At 35.1% G+C, this 21,708-nt stretch overlaps 1 protein-coding gene across 3 annotated transcripts in view; it reads right to left on the bottom strand.

Annotated features, from left to right (window-relative positions):
- The window catches only part of PDHX (pyruvate dehydrogenase complex component X), a 53,296-nt gene that overhangs the window by 17,385 nt on the left and 14,203 nt on the right, over positions 1–21,708 (bottom strand). For all 3 annotated transcript variants that reach the window (XM_035902924.1, XM_035902925.1, XM_035902923.1), the window contains 5 exons: positions 21,455–21,555; positions 11,208–11,413; positions 8,975–9,073; positions 3,721–3,904; positions 2,835–2,982 (listed from right to left, as the gene is read on the bottom strand). In XM_035902924.1, the coding sequence (XP_035758817.1) occupies positions 2,835–2,982; positions 3,721–3,904; positions 8,975–9,073; positions 11,208–11,413; positions 21,455–21,555 (738 nt within the window). The remainder of the gene's footprint in view (positions 1–2,834; positions 2,983–3,720; positions 3,905–8,974; positions 9,074–11,207; positions 11,414–21,454; positions 21,556–21,708) is intronic.

The following is a 21,708-nucleotide window of genomic DNA, read 5'->3' as shown; positions in this document are numbered from 1 at the left end:
CTGAACTATTGAGAACAAATTATTTAAATGGTACCAGAAAAAAGGATTAATTGAATAACACTCAAAAGAATCCATGTGAGATTATCCTCTTGTGTAGACAGCAGTATACTCCCATGAATGTCTTTAGAAACAAACTTTGGTCTTAAAAGAAAAAAAAAAAAGTATAGCAGGAGAACAAAAAGTTCTGTTTATCCTCATCATTAAATAACGTGCCTTCAGAATTTTTTACCCAAGTGGTAAACTTAGTGCATGTCTCCTCCAGCAAACAGAACTTCATTACTTGCTTATTTTCCACACTATTCAGGCTGCATGATATTTCATAAAATGGAATGAATGATAAATGAAAATTAAATTTCGGAAGTGGCAGAGGTTAATCCTAATGCCTGGAATAGCATACAAACTTTGTAGTTTTGTAAATAAATTATTCTTTCACCACCAGAATTAGCTAAACCTATCAAAAGAAAGAGTAAACAATATTTTCCAAATTTGATTTGAAAAGGGATGTCTCCTCTAGAAGAATGCAAATTAATTTGAAAAGCTATGCCTAATTAGTTTGGCTGCAACTGATAAAGTAGAAATCAACTGACCTCAACTGATTTCCAGTAGATAAAAACACAACATATATCATGTCATTTTAGGCAGAGATAAGATACTGTCAATTCAATAAACAATACTACTAACCTCAGACACTAGAAGTAAATATTATTTTTTGCAAAGAATATTCCACATTTTATAGAAACTTAAGACCAGAAGAATCACTTATAGATACTGCGGTCAGGCATAATACATGATCTCGACTAATTTATCAGGTTCTGCCTTAAAATCAGATAGATTTCCCTAGAAAGCAACTCTTCCTGGACAGCTGCAGCCAAAGCTTATTTCTCCACAGACAAACAGGAAATCCAAGGCAGGCACTGCCCCCAACCAGGCCTGTTTCTCTTCCCCGCTGCCACTGTTCACTACTTTGCAACATTACGTCAATTGTGCTTGTGTAACTGTTTTACAGGTCTGGTGCCAAAATGTATCTGTGGATTGGGACAGCTTAAAATAACTCAAGATTTGGCATCAGAGGGAATGAAGATACTACAGAGGCAGAGACATGCAGCACAGGTTTTAAACTGTTTAATCCCGCTTTTCTGTGAAGAAAAATATCTCCAAATATCTATAACCTCTCCAAGTAGCTTAGGAGATAAGTGACTGAAAAAAGACAGTGAATTAATTCATTCATTTTTTCCACAGCTTACCAGATTAGTGACAGGGATATGATCCTGCTGAGAAAAATACAGTCTTATAGTGCAATTGCTCAACAATTCTCTCTGATCTTATTTCATTACAGTCCTTTAAATTCTTGTTCAAAATGTGTATTTAATGGGAAATAGCCTTGTAAGTGTGACGGGAAAAAAAGAAACATTACATTATAAAATACATTTTTCTCTTCAGGCTTAAATATCTATGAGTCAAAAGATACAATTTTTAGGAAATCCTCTAACTGAAGGTGAGTTACTGAAGAGCAAAATGCCCTAGATTAGTACAAATCCTAATCTACTCAGCTGTAAATCTGGCTTGATCTAATTAACTTAAGGATGTCAAAGTTTTATGAAAACATTTGTTTCCATATTTCTGACACCAGTATTTATAAATAGATTGCACTGTGTTGTTGTCCTCTTCACAGAATATTAAACCAGCTACCAAAATAAAAAAATAAAAAAAAAGAAAAAAGAAGGGAAAATGCTATTAACTGCAGGCAATTGCAAGAACTGACCTAATATAAAACAATGCTTTCCTAAAGAATTTCCACAGGCTTCGGTTTAATATCTTCATGAACTAGGAAATTGGAGCCACTTCCTGTAGACAACATTAAAACCAGTACATTGACCAAATATTTCTATATACAATAAAATTTATTTGAATTATGAATATTCTGTTAAAGTAATAAAAATTATAAAATTTTCATTCAGGTTTTTTACCCAAACAGAAATCATTAAACAAAAGAGACGAAGGAAACAACACCTTCTTGATTTTTTTGCATAAAAATGAAGTACCTGCCTGAAGAGTGTTCTGTTGAAAAGTCGTCTTGTTAAATGCATGTATATACACTTTGTTGACCTGAGATTTGTGAAAGAAGATTCTAGTCTGCTTAGTTAATTTTGAAACTATTAAAACATCCTATTACCCAGTACACTCAGCTGATTTTAGCAAAAAGAAAAACAGCTTTAGCAAAACCAAAACAATCTTTGATTATGACCTTAAACTTCAAGAACTTTTCTGAAAAAGTCACTTCAGTGAATAAAAAAAGGGAAAATTTAATTTCTTAATCTTATACATAAACATTTCTGTATAAATAAGACACAGTGGATACATTATGAAAACTGCGATTTACACACACATATATATATTGAGAGGCCTCAAAGAGGCCAACAACAAAATTAACCTAGGACAGAGCATGAGTGTGCTTTAATTTGAAGCTTCCCCTATTATCTTTCACATGAATAATTTCAGATTTTAACCATGAAGAAGCTAAATATTGCTGCATCTGGATAGAAGGAAACAAAAACCTACTGGACAATGCATAGTCCTCTGTTAAATTGCAGTTGTTTAGAGTGTTGTGTTAGTTGGCAAACTAATACCTCTGTCTTCCTATATCTTTACAAGTTGTCCAGTTCAATAGTCACAGGAAACTACAGCTTGAGTCCAACATACAGAATGCCAAAAAAGATTGTTTGAATGTACAGCGTACTGCTTATACAAAAATCTACATCTCTTGGGCAAGATTTTGTAAACCAGACAAACCATGCATTAGTACCACATTATAGTAAATCAGTTTAATCACTAACCTTTGGCCAATTCTTTTCTTAATTTCAAAATAGCATCAATATCACAGTCAGCAGCAGCATATGCATGGGGTATAGTAGTTTTAGACTCTGTTAATCTCTTAGCAATAACTCTTCGGATGTTGCTAGCTGGGATTTCTGTGAATGTGCCCTGGAACAAATCATACACTGCATATTAAATATCAAGAGAGCAAACTACTTCCCCTTTGCTGAAACAGGACTCCAGCATTGATTCGTTATCATCAATGACTCCTGCTCACTTCAAATATTCCCTAGATATCAAAAAGCAATACATTCCAACTACTGAAATTAATATGATTAAGACCATTGAATGTTCTAGCCTATTCCACTTAACTTGGATCAACACAATAGGTTTTATAGAATATAATTTCGCTTTGCAGTATAGAATTATATTATTCTTGCAGACTGCTTAAAAAAATTCCAACAGGAAAGTAAACAAATAAAGTACAGTAAAATTAAGTGAAAACTCAAGTTTCTCCGAGTTTGGAAATGCACACTGACATACTGATCCTGCAGGGATTGAGGGAAGAGTGTATTGTTGATTTCCAAACTAGTGGCACCTTCTTGTTTGGCGACTGAAATAAAACTGCTTTCCCCTTTCCAATGCCTGCAATGTAAATTTTTTCATGGCTTCAACTTTCAAGTTACACAAAGTAGCGTGCAGACCATACTTTTGAGAGCTCTGCAATTTGAATTACACTGCTTTAGAATCACACAAATGTACTAAAAACTGCACATAACTGGGTTTGGCATCCGGGTGCCCTTAGTTTCCTTTGTCTCTCCAGTTCTGGAAATTTCATCTCACTATTTAGAGTAGCCGTGACAATATTTAGCTGTAGCAATGTTGAAGACTTAACAGGAACATTACCAGTGCAGCAGGCTGTCCTGGTGTGGAAACTGGTGGAACTGCTGGCCTTGGATAAGTAGAAGTCACAGCAGTTGCTTGTGAAGCAGAAGGCACTGCAGTAAGCTGGGGAGGAGCTGGAGAAACCACAGGTTTCAATTCACTGGGTTTGCCCTTCTGCTTCTCTTGCAGAAGTTTGAGAGCATCCCTGGTGATTAAACGAAGTGAAATGTTGACAACAAAGAAACTACTTCAAAAATTCCCCAAAGTATTACTATTCCGTCACTTAATTAATTAGCCACTTCTGTGCATTTAAATTTCTGTTGTCAAACCAAACATTAAAGTGATTATTATTAACTGATGAATTTTGTGTCTCTTTTTGTGGTATCTTTTTAGTAAATTCTCCTTAACAACTGTGAATAAGAGGGCTTGAATATGCAGTAACAGAAAACATTTGTGCTAGAGAAGCATAACATTGATCAACACTAATTGTGAGTGTACAAGGTAATTTGTGAATTGCACTAACAATTCTTCTAAATAATATATCAGAGTACATTTACTATATAAAATCTCAAATAAAAGCTGTTTCATTTTTGTAATCATTTGAATTTAATGTAATTAATTAGTGCTCACAGAAAATTGGATACTACATTTACCATTCGTCTGTACCTTTCTGACATAAATATACAGAAACAGATGTAGAAAGTATACAAGTCTGTACTTCATAAGCAATTTGAAAGATAGCACCACACTAAAGAACCAAAGCCAAAAACTGAGTAACATGTAACAGTCCCAGGTGTGGTTGAATCTTGTCTACTCTATAAGCATTCTCCCTGGGTCTTTATACCAATATAGCTACCACCATAAAAATTCCCTCTTGTGGGCACAGTATGACAGACATAAGTAAACTCCCATCTTTAAGCTATAATACTACATCTGCCCTAGGTGCATTGTATTTATAAAGCTGCATGATAAAGATAAGCAGCGACAAGGCTAAACAGAAAAGACTGCATTTATACCACCACTGCCAATTGCAAGGGAAATAAGCTACAGTAAGGTTTCTGTTTTGCAGTTGTAACCGCATCTATACTAGTGACTTGTTAGAAGAGCTGTGCTCTAGATCTGATAATGGAGGTCTGTATCATATACCGTAGATAAATCTCCACTTCACGAAGACATCACCACAGCATGTACACCAAGGTTTACATACACAAAGTTTTATTACATAAACTGGAAGAGGAAATTAAAAATAAATATAAAAATCAGACTACTTACAACCATACCATGTCTTCAAAACATAAGCCATAAATAGTAAACAGAGCTATCCGATTTCATTAGATTACTGCTTGAGTGAGAGTCTATTCCTGAGTGAGAGTCTATGTGTTACGAAGTTTTTGTAGAAAGGACAAAAATCTCAGAACATCAGGCATTCTTAGTTCTTCCTAGCAAAGTAGCACTACAGAACCAAGAACTGAAAAACTTACGTTCCATATAACGCCTTTTACTGATTGCTCACTTGCTTCAATTTATTTTTAGCTTCAGTACATACTTCAGCAAATAATATTAAAATATTTTTTAAAAAGACTGAGCTCGGGATATAAGTTTGTCATTATTAAAGTTGTTTTCCCAAATTAACGTTAGCCGAAATTTGTTAGAAAAATAAGTGGTAGTATTTAACATAACTACTATGTCAGGGAAAAAATTATATTTCATTGAATGAAAATCATGCTCTAGCATTACAGTTGGAGATAATAAAAAGTAACTGCATGACACAATGCAACCTTCCTAGTGAACTTATTAGAAGCTACCAAAAATCACTTATAGGTTTTAACTTGGCAGTCATAAGACAGACCACCTGCTCATTATATTCCATAATACATAAAATAAAGCTTTTATAGCTTCTTATATATTTTAAAGCTAAGGAAATGCTTTAAAATTACTTCCATATACTATGAAAATGACAAAAAGCAGAAGGTCCTACCTCTCATAGCCAAGTGAAAATGCTTTAATAATTTTGGTGGCTTTGTCTTTTAACAGAAAAATGTATTGCCAAAATTGAGCTTATTTTTAGATTAGAAGATTCACTCAGGAGTTTTTGAAAATCATGCATGAGTATGAAATATAAATATATAAATTATATATAAAATTATCACATTTCATATTTATACTTTATATATTTGTTATACATATAAAAATCACTCCCCTGCTACCAGTTCCACAATTTAACTGATTAAGAAAAATAGGTACAGCAATGTTATGACTGTCATCAGTGCAAGATTGTAAGCCTGCATATAAGTAGAGCTGGAGAAGGCAGCAAAGCAAATTAAATTAAACTGATTTCAGTACAAGTCAGGAAAAACTGATATTTTGTTAGAACTGGAAAAGGAAAGGTTGGACGCATCTTTCCAAATACTCTATAAACTTTTGTCAACACAGGATAGTAACAGAGAAAGATGAGAGAGAGAGGTAACAACATGAAAGAGAGCAATCTACTCCCCAGAAAAGATACCAGAGCTTGGTAAACATTTATTAAACAAAACTGTTATTATTAGAAGTATGCAGATTCTGGCAACTCTGTTACACTTCAGTTTACCACTACCACAGAGGTATGTAGTCTTTCCACTTCCTTCTAGCCAAAATCCAAAGAATGGCCAAAGGAAACGGGAGTATTTTGTGCTCAAAATATACTTTGTTTGAAATAGACACATAAGAGGTTATACACACACCTAAAAATCACTGAGGATCCAGTGATGCAACAGGAGATGCACAGATTGACACTAGCTTCCTCTGCTGGCAGTTACTGTTACTAAACAGTCCCAATTCCCTTTCATCTGAACATCTAATTACTCAATTCATAGAAGATTTCCTGGAATAAGGAAAAAGGTGAGCAGAGAATGTTACACATCAGAAACTTCCAGGTATCAGATTTACCACACTATCAGCTTTATAGAAGGAACACAGTCCTCCATAATGGCAGCTAACAAATTGCACGCAGTGTAGATCCCACTGTAGGTCTGTACTCAATACATTCACATGAAATAACTTTCTAGAAAACCAGCACTACACGTGGGCACTGTGCCTTATTTGCAAGCTGAAAATGCAAATGCCTGAGCAGTTCTGAGATCCCAAATGACACTAACTTAGTGACAGCTGGTAGGAATGTACAGATGGAAGGAACATGGCCTCAGAAAAACACAGTAATTGTTGGTAACTAGCCCCCCTCCCCTTTTTATGGTTGCATTATAAATACCTAGATCACTAATAAATAGTATAAGAAAGGGCAGAAGTAATCTGAAACAATCAGGAATTTCAACATAGCTCTCCCAAACACAGTGTCTGAGTTGATGACTAGGAACATGGTACAATCTTTGATGGAATTTGTGAGTTACTTTGAACTGACACATCAATTTTCTAGCATATTTCTGAAGAAAGCAGAGGATATTGCTTACAAATAAAAAAAGCTACCACTCAATAAAACAAAACCAAGCAGGAACATGACAACAGTAATTCAGCCTTGCACAGATACATAAGAGAAATGAAGTATCAGCCTACTAAGGGAGTAGACGGAGAAAGCTATTAAATGAAAGCTCCTATCGCTGTTAGAAGTTTTACAGTTAATTGAGTTTAAAGACAGAAAGTTGGGGGGCAAATACCTTGCTTGCTTACATAACTCACTATCTATCTTTGTTTCTTGTAATCTGGTGAGCATGAGCCCTGTTCAGTAAGGAAACTCAGAATTTAAAAGTGAACTTGCAACACTCCCTCAAAGAATCAATCATTATATTTGTAAAAGAGACCACTCAGCTATAAAGCATGGCATGCATTTTAATCTCAAGTTAGCAAAATAAATATTTCCCTGAATATCTGTAGCAGCTCTCCACAAAAATCTGCAAACTTTTCATTTCAGCCTGAACATTTCAAGCAGACCCTGTAGGCATCTGAAAGATTAACAGCCTTTCAAAGAATGGTTAAAAAACCCCAGACAGTCTGTATATTAAAATGACATTTCAAAGTTGAATATTTGTATGGAAGTAAGCAGTTTTGAAAACAGAATATTGCTAGATAGTTCTCATAGCTACAGAAAAAAAAAAAAAAAAAAAAAATCTTTGCTACACCTCCATGACAACTAGGGAATGTTAATTAGGTAGCTCAAAATCCTAGAGGGTTTCCATCTGCCATAGCCTAGTAACACATCATAAATTACCATTACACTTACATAATTCAGAAAAAACTACCTCTGATAATTTGCTGTTAACACAGGATATTACATCTATTCAATTCCTTATTTTATCTCAACTCAGCCAAAGACCATAGGAAAAAGAGTTTTGAAAAAACAGTAGATGTCCACTGTCTGCTTCTCTGGGTTCAATTCCAAGACCTGGCTGTCTTTGAATGGAACTAAAATTACATCAGCAGACAAAGTCTGCATAGGTGAATGAGGGCATTTGTCAAAAGGAATAATTTTACTGAGAACAAAAATAAGTATTTGTGCCAAAATCCTCATTCGCCAATAACATACAGGCTAATGTAAAGATAATGCACCATTTCAAGGCTAAAGGCTCTAGATCTAACCCCAACACATTTTTATACACAAGTTCTTCACTCCAAGGCTTGAGTGCCAACCATTACATCAGACTACTCAAAAAGTAAACTACTAGAAACCTGATCACAACAAACCACGGGTTTGGAAACAAACATTAAATCAAAGATGGGGGAAAAACAAAAGATGGGAGAAAAATAGAGCTCTGGATTTTTTACCATTACACTTAATTGCTCTCCCCAGACTAATGAAGAAGTGAACAAATTAAATCCTGACAGACTTCATAACTGAACTTCAGTGAAAGTGGCAAAAGGTCTGGACTCCCCAGAGGAAAGCAGCTGAAGAAAACAGGCCACTGGCATTTTACTTTGGCTCTGAATAGATCTCTGAATAGAAAAATTTCCTGAGATCCACAACAGTAGCTAACAGTGGTGCTTAGCCACCATTAGGCTGAGCTGCAGGAAATGTGACAGCAGTATCATGCAGCTCAGATGAGATATAAAAACAAAAGGTGTTTTTTTTTTAATTAAAGGCATCTTGCAATATTTCAGAACTTATTTGCCACAGCTTCTCAACAGGTTTTTCAAATTTAATTAAGCCATTCCCTCACAGAAGAAACTGGAACAAAAAGTTGGCTATTTAAATAAATGGACTTTTCAAGTTCATGGAGATTGCTTTAGGTTCAAAGGAAGAAATAAGGGGATATGAGGTTGTAGCTTTACTGAAATATCTACATACTCTTTAGTGAAGACTCCTCGAGGCCCAGAAGGTGTAATATTACTTGGATCTAGTCCATGTGTCTCCAGAATGTTGCGAGCTGCAGGACTTAAGCGAACCCTAAAGAAATGAGTAGAAAAAATAAACTATTTAAAGAATAAGATTAACTTTATTTTATTTAGTGTACATCAAGAGAAACTATACAATATATGCTCTACTTCAGAAGCAACAGCTGGAGAAAACAGAGTTCTGTACAAAGGCTGTGATCCTAACACTGAAAGACTGTGTCAAACTGTCAGACAGCTTTAATACAAGGTTGAATTTCAAAACAAAATTATGACCTTAAAAAGATCAAAATAAAACTCGTCTCCAAACTTTCCTCTTACAGCAGAAATGCAATACACATGTGGATTCCTCTGGCAAAAAGGGTGATCAGTGAAGAACCAAATAAATTTTTTAAGACCAGATTGTTATAGTAACATTAAAAAATGAGTTTTAGGAGCTCAGACAAGAGGGTTGCTGATCTCTATTATTTGTTTAGTTAGTTGTAATTGCATCATTAATGCAACTTAATTCTAATAATAAAATTACCTTTGTCCTACCTTCAACTTTATCATAGGATTGATTTAATGAAATGGCTATTTTTCTGGAAAGCAAAAGCCATACAGATGTAGTTGCACAATTCAGTATCTGGTTTAGAAGACTAAATATTAAGCCCTCTCAAACATTTTAATCAGCATATACCAGAGATGTACTGTAATACTAGTAAACCTGTACCTGCCATCTTGACCTAGATGGGGTACGCTCCATAGTAACATTTCTGCCTGGAAGCACAGTGATCAACTATAAAGCACAGTACATAGCTAAAGAGCACCCACTGCACCTTAGCATGATTTGGTTTCTGAAATGAGGAAAAAAACTACCATGTAGAGAAAAGACTTCAGAATTGTTAGATACAAAAGCAGCAACATTTTCAAAAACAATATATACTTGCTTTCAAGTTGTTCCACAAAATCTGCAATTCATTATTTCCTAAAGGAAATATTATTTCCTAATAGACTACATTGAGTTTGAAGAACTGTCCATAAGCCCTTGCAAAAAAAGAGTCATAAATGATCACTTGATTCCAAAGATGCTGATACATCTCTAATTAACAGTTGCAGTGAAACAGATGCACTGCTGATGCCCTTTGGTACTAAAATGCAAGACTTAACCCTTTCAGGGATCTTTTCCTTGGATCACCCCACCTACTACAGGCAACATTTGGGCAACGACCTCACTTGGTTTTCTCCCACTTGCATGAGAAGATCCTAAATGCTGACAGCAAAAGTAAACATAGCAAACCAGACAGAAAAGGTAATGAGGTTTGGGTAAAAACAAACTCACTCACACACAAATAGAAAACCAAAATAACTCCATAACAACCAAAACCAAACAGTTTGCATAGCTCATGCTACCAAAATTAGTTTTCTATTCTTTTCTTTAACTGCATGTAATTTTACAGCTTTTGTGTTATAACCATTTACTCCAAAGAAGGAGTGACACCTCCAAAGAAGGAGCAGCCTATGACACAAAACAGGGTTGTTTTTTTTTTTTTTTTTTTTTTTTTACATTAAACCAGTAATTTATACATTACTGTTACCTGAATAACACTTTAGGGTTAATTTACTCCACCTCTAAGATGTTTGCAATGCTTAGAGTACCCTAACAGATCAAAGAAAAAAAAACCCTAACCAACAAAATGTAAACCCACAGTTTTGAGTTTTTCATATTACACTTATGAAAAGAAAAATTTTTTCTAATATCAAAAGTGCAAGAGCTTGGAAGGGTTCTGGAGTGTGCCATTTGTTTGTTTGTTTGTTTTTTCTCCTAAAAAAGAAATAGAAAGCAAGTTATAGATAAACTGAGCATCTGATGCATAAGCATTAGTGTCCATCACATATAAATACAACTTCTTCCTAATCTAAGCTTAGAATCTTTCACAAAGCAATTGTACATCAGAATAAAAGCACATCCGTAGAAGGTTTTCTAATAAAACTATGTTGTTCAAATTGAATTATTGAGCTTACAGGCAAAGAAATATTTTGAGTAGGCAAGCTTTATTACCTCACACACACACTGAAACACTTAAACTAACCGCTTAATACTAGGTAAAAGGGACAAAAGATTCTTTCTTAGTTCAGCTCTACTCATCTAACTAAGTAAGAGTTTAACTAAATAAGAGTTCCGTTTCATAACAACCATAGGAACTTACTGTAATTTTCCAGGTTGACGTTCCAGTTTAGGAGGGGCTGAAACAGAAGGACCTGCTGGAGCTGAGGTAAGCGCAGGTGCTGGTGGAGCTAGAGAAGATGGATCAGTAACATCAGCTGGTATTTCAACTTGCTTCCAGTCCTGTCCTTCCTCTACCAACAGACCAATTAGTGAGCCTAAGCGTACATTTTTGCTTCCTTCTTCCACCTAAGGTTAAGGCAATGAGAACATTAAGTTACATATTGCACTGTCTAGAGCAGTAAGACTAAAAATGGTAGATGTGGAAATTTCAGGCAGATTAATGATACTTCATCAAGAAAATAGATCCTATTTTATTCCTACTATTAATAAGATGGCTCATGACTGAAATTAATTACAGTTGCTATTATAAGGTGAGGAATATTAACTTATGCCCCCAAATCCCATACAGCTAAAGTTAACATTCAGAAATCAAAGTAAGCAAGTTACAGACTACTAAATACCTCCAAGAAAAATCACAGAATCATGGAATCTTTTAGGTTGCAAAAGACCCTTAAGATCATCAAGTCCAACCATTACCCTAACCCTGCCATCCCACCACTAAACCATGTCCCTAAGCACCTCATCTACCTGTCTTTTAAATACTTCCAGGGATGGGGACTCAACCACTTCCCTGGGCAGCCCATTCCAACGCTTGACAACCCTTTCATTGAAAAAAATTTTGCCTAATGTCCAACCTAAACCTGCCAACACTAGACCTAAGAAGGAACGAAGGCAATTTGTTCTCAGTAAATCAGTTCTGATTAAGACATCTCATATTTATAGTTTTGTCAGTACACTTCTTTTTCCCTCCATGAACATTAGGTAAATTCCAGTGTAATACTACTTCTTTAAGAGTATTTATTACATGGAAAAATTGTTTAAGACTTAGTTCAGTATTTCTTGTTCTGATCTCTCGATTAATACTCTGAAATGCTTCATTTGAGAGAAGAAAGTCTGAAGAGTCCATTGAGACTTGATCATATTTTATCTATTGAGATGACTTTAAAGTATCGGGGGATGGCAGAATGCCAATTAGAAGTCCTGAACTGATTTGTCTAAGGCTGGAAGATCCCATCACAGAAAAGTCCACTGATGTACCTAGTTCTACAAAACTGCTTAAGTGCAATGTTACTACTACTCATAAATCAAATGAAACAGCAGCCTGGAGCCAGCACAAACACAACCTACCTAACCTAGTCACTGAAACACAAAAACTGGGAAAAACAAAAACCCCAAAGCTATAAACATACAAAATACTGAAATTAGTCACTATAATAATTTTACAGCATTATCCTACTTTGCACTAAACAAGGTCTTTAGAAAAACTATGTTTATCAGCGTAATACTCAGATGTTTGATCCATACCTGTTTTGCATCTTCATTGGTATGTCCCATTAGTTAAAAATACTACCCCCCAACATATTAATATCCAGCACTGAGTATTCTTTTCCCAAATAAGAATAAACCAATTTTCTGGCATATCTTCTCTTTTCTTTACAAAGGCTTGCACATAAAACAGAGAACACTTATTTTTATAAGCAGTCTACATAATGCAACTGAATAGACCAAGAAGCACTGCAACATGCTTGTGATGTCAAGTCCTTGCCACAATTTTGTTGTCAGTGTGCTTTAAGGGTGCCATAACACATACAGAAATCCAACAGGGATGGTTGAGCCTTCAGAAACATAACAAAACACTTCTACTGGTTAGGCTTTGTTTATAACCCAGCATATATAAGCATTCAAAGACCATCAATGCTGTCAAACTCTCACTCAAGGGCAAGCCAATTGTGTTTCTTCTCATGTTCACCACGCCAAGACGGTTATGTGAGAACTCCAGAATTCCTTATTTTCCAATACAAATTTCCAGGCCAGATGACTTCAGAGTTTACACTTTTGAAAAGTGTACACAAGTATTTTTTTAAAAAACTAAAAAACCCCATGATTTTAAACACACAGCCTTTGCAGGTCAGAACTAGAATAGACAAAGGATAACCATTATTGTTTTGCTTAAGTTTTCATCTCCTAGATTTTTGAACCACTTCTACATTTTCATTATCCACAATACCAGAAAACCTCTCTGCACAAATCTCAGTGAACCCCAGAATCTCAGATGTAGAAAGAGCTAAAGTAAGTAGCTTCATAATAATTCTACTGCTGTGTGTACACATAGCCAAGAAGAATCAAAAAGCTCCTAACTTTGATGACAAACCAACAAAGCACAGGTGAGCCATGACAGGGAGAAAAAATTGGAGGAGATTAAGTGCACAGGAGAATAAAGTTCCCTGGGAGCTGCTGACACAGTAGCACAGTGCTTCAGTCACTAACATACATATACCAAAGTAGATGTTTATGTCCTATGCTGGGAAGAAAGGTGGATGGAACTTATGCTGGCTCACTCTGCAGTGGAAGTTTTATACAAAGTAGTTTCAGTTCATACCTATTCTCATTTAAGTCATGAATGAGAAAGTAGTAATGGATGTTAAATCCATTCTTAATCATTCATCATCTGGATTTGGTCCAAATTGAGCTATTAAGTATTTCAGGCAAAAAAAAAAAGTCAGTGTTAATTTAAGAAGCAACTCTACTGAAAGAATAATCACCACTCTGAAATTACCCTTCTAATACTTTCATTCAGTCATTTAATCTTCTACTGCCTTTTACACCGAATCAGATGTGATCATTAAAAGACCTATTCTGACAAAAAAGGAACATATGCATGAGTATCTATTTTACTGTTAGGGTTACAGAAGTTGAATTTAATTTAATGAAACTTCTATATTTAAAGGTTAAAAAAAGATTAGGCAGATAGTGTGCTTATTTGATTCAGTTTTCCATACCAAACTCTGTCAAGATGGTGCAGAATTGTAGCTGACATCAAAGAACATAAAACTGATGCCTCATTTCTTTTAGGAAGTGAGCTAACTTCAGCCAGATGCAGATAACTCAGATGCATCAAACATTCTTAATTTCTGATCAACTACATCACATCTGAAACTTTTGAGTGGCCTTTGGAAGGGCAGTCTTTTCAGTAGGAAATCATCTCCCCATTCACAAACCTGAGACAGCTTAATGTTACAAACCATACACAAATGTCTACTGAACATCCAATATATATGTGCAGAAATATCCACTGGATACTACAGAAAGACTACTAAAGATCACATTTGAGCTAGGGAAACAAAAAATCAGAAAATTTCTGATCTTATTGCTCCCCTGTTATTTCAGTTTCCAAAATATCAGGTTTCCTCTGTACTTTTTAGAAGACTGGGATAGAAGCCTATTTGTGTATTTATTCTGTACACTAATACTTAAACCCACCATTTCTAGATTCCAAAAAACGTAATTAAAAGAATCCATTAAAGATGAGGTGTGCATAATAATCCCTTCATGTTACTTGAATAAAGCTGCCTCTCTTCCCTTAATCTGAAAGACATTATAGTTATTTTCTACCTCCTGGCATCTCCTCAGACTCGGCTCTTGGCATATGATTGTTATTGGATGATGTAGATATCTGGGCTAAGGCTGAGTGTCACTGCTCCACGATACTGATATCACATAGTTGCTGATCTATCAAAAAACATGCCACAGCAGCAACACACACAAAGAAATTTTTTTAATTTGGAATGCATTCAGAATACAAGCCCGGAAACAGGAAAAACACAGATCCTGAAATACTAATGCTACTTGTAGTCATCCTGAATTACTATTAAAGAAACTTGAAAAAAATCAATTTGGGAGCCTGCTATTTTAAAAAAAAAAAAATCTCTGGGAATCATTCTTTAATACTTATGACAGAGACAACCCCCATATCTCCTCTTCACATAATCCAACAAAGCAGTATGTGTAAATGCAGAATAGGTACTTTGTATTAAAAAAAAAAAAAAATTAAGAGATTGCACAAGTTTTTGTCAAGACTATTAGATGCAATTTTCAGAAGCATTCCAAATTGAAGAGGAAAGGATTAAAAACAGTGAAAGCATTACTCACCTAGCAATTATTAGAATAACTATATGGAGACTAAACACATTTAAAAATAGGACTGATGAGAGATTTTCTCTTGGGATAGCAGAACAGATTCTCTGAAACTTACTAGATGTGTTGCTCCACGGTTAAACACAAAAACTCAGAAGTTTCAAGGTGCTACAAAAAAATTGAACATCTGGGGAAAATTACTATTTAGCAATGTAAATTAAAAAAGTATTTACAAAGCTCTTGTTTATAAAAACTACTGTTAAAAATTCAAGTTATCCTGTAGAAATTAAACACTAACAATAAATTCTTGTAAACCCTGATAGACTTCACTTGCATCTGAGTTCCATCTTAAATCACCTCTCCTCCCCACCCAGCCCCTCACCTATTTTGATGCTTTCATTTTTGCAAAGGATGTTCCCTTTCCTTAAACAAAAAAGGAAGATACTGAACAGACCATCACTTCTTAAATGCTGCCACACAGGACATTACTCTTCTCTTTCTTTGCAAAGGATAACTATGCAAATACACGCTGTTGTAAGAAAATGCAACTGAGATAGGAGATGTAATACACCAACCCAAATAACTTTTGTAATAGCAGCAGAAACATGTGTCTCACTCTGTGCAGGGTAGAATCTTATCCACAGGCTGATGGCTTGAGGAACATTTGTACCTATGTCCATTCTGTTGTTTGCTAAGTAGCTAGATTGCAACTAATACCAGTATGCTGATACAAAATTATGCAATCCACATCGCTTGTATATCTACAAGAATATCTACATATTCCCTAGAAGAGACCTCCCTGCCCAAATTATATAGTATTTACTACAGAAGTTTACCTATTTAGTACAGAAGCTTGCCTTCAACAGCATTTTCTTTCAGAGTGCAACCTTAGCTCTTAATGATTGTAGGACTGTTAGTAGAATAACACTAGTTTAGTTCAGCAGAAAAGGCTCCAAGATTACACAGGATAACTAGCTAAATATGAGTCAATATAAACACTGCTGCAGAAAATGAAGGGTGAGAGAAGCATAGCATATTTCATTTGGGAAATGTTCCATTAAATACTTGAGAAGTATTTCACTCTATAAAGTCGTGATGAGGCTTTAGATAGAATATTTAATCCAGTTTAGAGCACCATACTTCCAAGACAAATGGTTAAAGAGAGCTTGAAAAATTAGAACAAAAGAGAGTTTTGAAAACAATCCTTTGGAGGTTGAAGAACTCAAGCTTTTTCAAGAGAGAATACCTTGGAGAGATGTGTTAAGAGTCTTCCAGTACATAAAAATGAGTGTGATAAATGGAACAGTTATCAGCTGCAATTTGTGGCTACTGCATCAAGAGAATACGAAAGACAGTTTATTTTTCTACAATAATTTACCTCTGATGATTGAGAAATATTTTTTCTAAATGCAGATACAGAATGGTGTCATAGCATGTAAAGAGTCTCTGTCAGCAAATTACGTAAATTTGAACTGTTGTCAGTACAGGAGGCTGCAGTAATAAATGACTTGTCCTTTTCTAACCTACTTATACCTTCTTAACTCTGCACCTTACACTGCCAAATTTCACCCCACTTCATCCATTCTGATCTTCTGTGTTCTCTTCCAGGTTCTTGCAGTTAACTAATTAAGTCACTATCCACCCTTTTTAGAACTACAAATATAGCTAAGTGCTAAGACCAAAGACTGCAATATCTTCCAGGGAAATTTTACTAGCAACGCTTGTGATCACAACAAAGTTTAATAACTACAGCCTTCAGAAACAGCGTAAGATTTCTGTGGAACGCCAGCCTCCCCCCAATTTTTAATTCTTCTTCCTGCTGTCTACTTAAACTTAACTTGATTGTGAAATGTTTTTATTAAACACAGAGAAAGAATGGAGCAGAGCAAACATCAAGTAACAAAGCAAATACCAAGGAAACAGACATGTAAATTTCATGCCCATTTCATTTTTCAGACAATAGTATCTTTTCATAAATCCTTTTCAATTTTGACTGAATGCCATTACGCTTTAAATAGTCTCGTTATTAACAAGTGCATGTATATAAAGCAACATTTGCAGGACAGCATCCAATACACTTTGTTTAGTGTGGATCTACAAGAACAGTCACATCTTTTAGGTAACAACTCCATAGAGCTGTTGGTCTTTAAGATAAGCATTCAAGCTCAGAAGCATGCCTGAAATAGTGGATATCATCTCCACAAAGAGATTTGGAGTAGAGTTAGAAAAGTTTCAGACTTCTTCTAGTTATTTATTGATCAAAAGATATGATCACATAGAGCTAAAATAGAGAACAACTTTTTTCCAGAAGAGGTATGGATTAGTTGAAATATTAATTGAAGATTCAAGAATATTACTTTGTGCTTATACAACTTTGCATACTAAAACTAGAAATACTTTTAACTTCATTTCACCCTAAACACAGTGGAATTCCTATTGTTTCTTCCTGCATTTAAGGCTCATTGCAGTCTATAAAATACTTCTACCCTGATATTTGACCCCTATACATTAAGAAGGGGAAAGCTTTTATAGCTTAAAAGGAATCTCACATTTAAATCTCACATTTAATTCTGAAATCATATTTTCCAATTATCAACAGGTTCTAAAAAAACTGTTTAAGAAAACACTAACAAAATTGGTATGCAGATTATGAGCTAACAACCTTTTAAACAGATCATGCAAAACAAAAATAACCATTTTAAGAGTATTATCCTTCATATTATCGGTTTAAAACTGTAAAAATATTTCTACCACAGAACATAAAGGATCTCAGTGAAGAGAGGAAGTGAGTGAAGTAGTATATGTTAAGTGGCATTCAGTGAATGAAAACCTATATAGTAAATTAATTTTTTTTATAGCTCCATAAAAATTACTTTTGTCAATTAAAGACTCAAAGGTTGGATCTCTCAGTTGGGTCTTACTGTTGATGCAAGAGGGGTTTCTTTTTTTGTTCTAGTTTGGTTTTTTTCTGGTTTGTTTTTTTTTTCCCCCCTCCCCTTCTCCCTGTCACAGAAAGGATTTTGTTCAATATAGCTCTTCACTGGAGTCTTGGATCTGTTCTCTTAGAGGAGAACTCTAACTGCAGTATCTTCACTCTAAACCACCATTTCTATTCAGCCAAGAATTTTCCAAGTTCATTACACTCATCTTACTACATTTTACTTCCCAATCTCTATATTTTTTCCACTCCCTTCTCTCCCAACATACCAATTTGAACTAAACATTTCGACAAAGTGTTTCATAATCTATTACACATATGGCAAAACAATTTCTCACAATATTTCTATTTATTTTATTCAAAGTTGTTCCAATTCATCCTATTGTTTAATTATTGTGGAGGGGGGGAAGAATCAGCTGCAATACTCCACCAGTATGGAAATGAGACTATTCTGAAAATTTCACAGTGTGAGGAGTGTGGGAGACAAAAGCATAAGAAATAAACAAGATTTTAGTCCTCCGAAGCAAACCACAAGGATGGAGTCTTGTGAGGGTAAGGAACACAGACTATAATTTACAAGTGTTCTTTGCTTTCAAATGAGGCATAGGCTAGCCTATAAGCATCATGAAAATTTGGAAAATGTGCAAGAAAAAGTGTATTACAGCTTTATTAATGATTTCTACACGCAAGAACAGCAAAAGACCATTTTTACATTACCGGAAAGTCAAACACTGAATCAGCACAATTTCTGTATAAGTATTATTTAGTCTTTAATGACATGCTCACTTGTATTTCTTCCATTTTCTATGAAGCCATATCAAGATTGTACAAAGAGATGGAGTTTCATCTCTAGGGCATTCATGCTTCATCATTTTTGCAGCCTTTCATTTATGGTTGGGATTTTTTTATGATATAAAAGATATATAAGGAATGAGGCAATGAACTGAAGGAGAAGCATGAAAGACAACTGAATATTGTCCTGCAGAACTGAAGCTTAGTCCTTTCTGCTACTGAGTTCCCACACAGTACAGAGGCAAGTCATTTAAAACCTGACTTTTCAGATGAACGTTAATGGCACATTCTTTGTAACTTTAATGCAGGAGTTGAAACTCTGATGTACAAGTTGAAGTGTGAAAACTTGCAGTTGAAGCTACAACAGTATTTATATATAAACCCCAAGACAAAGCCCTCCACATTCACTGTAAGAGTGTGGTGGTAAAAAGAGTGGCACCATACAGCTGCATAGTCACGCATCCCCTCTGCACCAAATCATGCCAGGCCGCACCCAAGTAAAGGCAAATATCCAACCCTGCTGCAGACTATTCGTTTCTCACCAGGTTCAACAGCACTTTGTAGATGTAATTGGTTGGTGAAGCAATGGAGTGGTATGCAAAGGTAAGAAGCCAGAGAAAGGCAAACACTACAATGCTGGAAACCCAAGTTATTAAGCACTGTTTCAAGACACAAAGGATCCTTCGACAGAAAAAATACAAGCTAAATTAATAGTCTTGGAACAACCAAATCTGACATCCTGCATGCCAAGACAGCCAAGGTGCCTGGTTAAGACAAAGTAACAGTACATTAGTACTTCATTTTAACATGTCTACCACCAAAAAAAGCTAAGACGCTACACAATTATTCAAGTAGATTTCTTCAGTATCTTGTGGTTTCAACACTACGAAATGTTTCATAACTTTTCTTGGAGACACTAGCTCATAGGTAGGGTCTTTAAGTGTGGTAAGAAGCTCTTTATATATCAGTATACACATTAAACCTGAGAAATATTAAGTTGCAGAATCTTGTTTCCCCATTTAGCTGCTTATTTGACTGCCCAACTAGATTGCCTACAATTGTAACTGAGCAAGTTGTTTTATCTTAATCAAGCCGCAGATTCATTGCAAAATCATATTTAAGATTATCCAAGCTTATATACCTAATTTCTAAAAACGAAGAAGAAAAAATAGTGTTCTTGTTGGATATGCTAGAGGTTAGCTGACAATTTAAGCCTTCACAGGATAAATAAGAGAACTCCACAGATTTGGATATTGTTTGGAGAAAATTTTAGAAAAAGTGGTAAATATTGAAAGGGAGTGAAAATCCTTTCCGTCTTTATGCACAATTGATAAGAACTTTCATTCCTCTCCCTAAAGACAAGAAACTCTAAAATACTTTTCCCGTTATACATATTTTATGAACAAGAACAGTAGTCCCCTGTAATTTTTAAGGAATCAAATACCAGCTTTCGGAAAATGTAATATTTACTTTTACACAGAAGTAGCAACAGAAGGCCTCAGAATTACAGCCCCACTGTTCTAAATTCTGATGAGAATTAACATCAGGGGATTTTCAAACAAGAAACATTTTTCAAAAAAGTTACAGAAGAGGAGGAGGAAAAAGGAAAGGATAAAGAATTTGACTCGTCTTTGTAGAATACAGTATGTAAAGAATAGTACAGGACTTGCAAGCAGACTTTAAGCAATGCAGTATTAGACCCAAGTCTTTCATCCTGATCTCTGTAGTCTAGTTGCATCCATCTTGGTACAGAACAGGATTTAAAGCCCTTAAACAAGGAACCCAAACTGACCATTATCTCTGTTATATATATACATACACACAAATACTTCAAAAAGATGCTCAGAGAACTCCACATTCATCCCAGGTCTTATTCTTTATACTAAGCCTACTTAATCTAATTTTAAGAACACAGGAAATTAATAATTTTAAGAATTGTCCTCTGGGTCAGGCCATCTTGTATAGTGTTCCATCTTCAATGGCCAGCACAAGATAACAGCACAGAGATCACACATCCTGGGTAAAGTACCATCGAAAAATTCCATATTCCAACTAACTGATTGTAATTTGGTTTTCTATAATTAAATGATGTCAAACTGCAATACTTCATGGATACAATTCATAAGGTGTAAAACACAAATTGACATAATTCAATCAGGTTAAATGAAAATCCATTAAACACACATAGAATCATGTACCATTTCTCCTGGTTTCAGCTGGGATAGAGTTAATTTACTTTTTTTTTTCTGATTCTCTCCCCCATCCCACTGGGGGTGGGGGGGAGTGATCGAGCAGCTGTGTGGTGTTCAGCTGCCTGCCAAGTTAAACCACAACTATGTGCCAGTAGTCTGGTACATGTACAGAATAAAAAGAGCAATTATTTCTCACTAGAAATGCAAGTGCATTATTCCAAAAACTGAGCAGAAGGAAATTTAGCTATCTAAACTAGCTTTTGAGGCAATATGCTAAATGACAGTCTGAAGAAAAGTTATATCATCATACTCAGAAGAGCATAATCCTACCAGTATTTTAGCCAATATGCCATCATCACTTGACTCCATGGTAACCACTGCTTTGTCTGTTTCAATTTCACACAATGCGTCTCCAGCATTCACTGTTTCACCTGCAAAATATAACAGAACTTAAGAATACATAGCATATTTAACCATGGAAGATAGATACTTATCCATATAATACAACCATTTTAAATTCTTTAACACATTCTATAGCTAACTGATCCCCCATCATTATTTATCATACTGTATCTTTCATTTCC

The sequence above is a fragment of the Egretta garzetta genome, unplaced genomic scaffold (genome assembly GCF_000687185.1).
Source record: "Egretta garzetta isolate BGI_Z169 unplaced genomic scaffold, ASM68718v1 scaffold329, whole genome shotgun sequence".
In the NCBI taxonomy this organism is placed as follows: Eukaryota; Metazoa; Chordata; class Aves; order Pelecaniformes; family Ardeidae; genus Egretta; species Egretta garzetta.
Note: the sequence above shows the minus strand (reverse complement) of the source record. Positions and strands in the feature narration are given on the sequence as shown.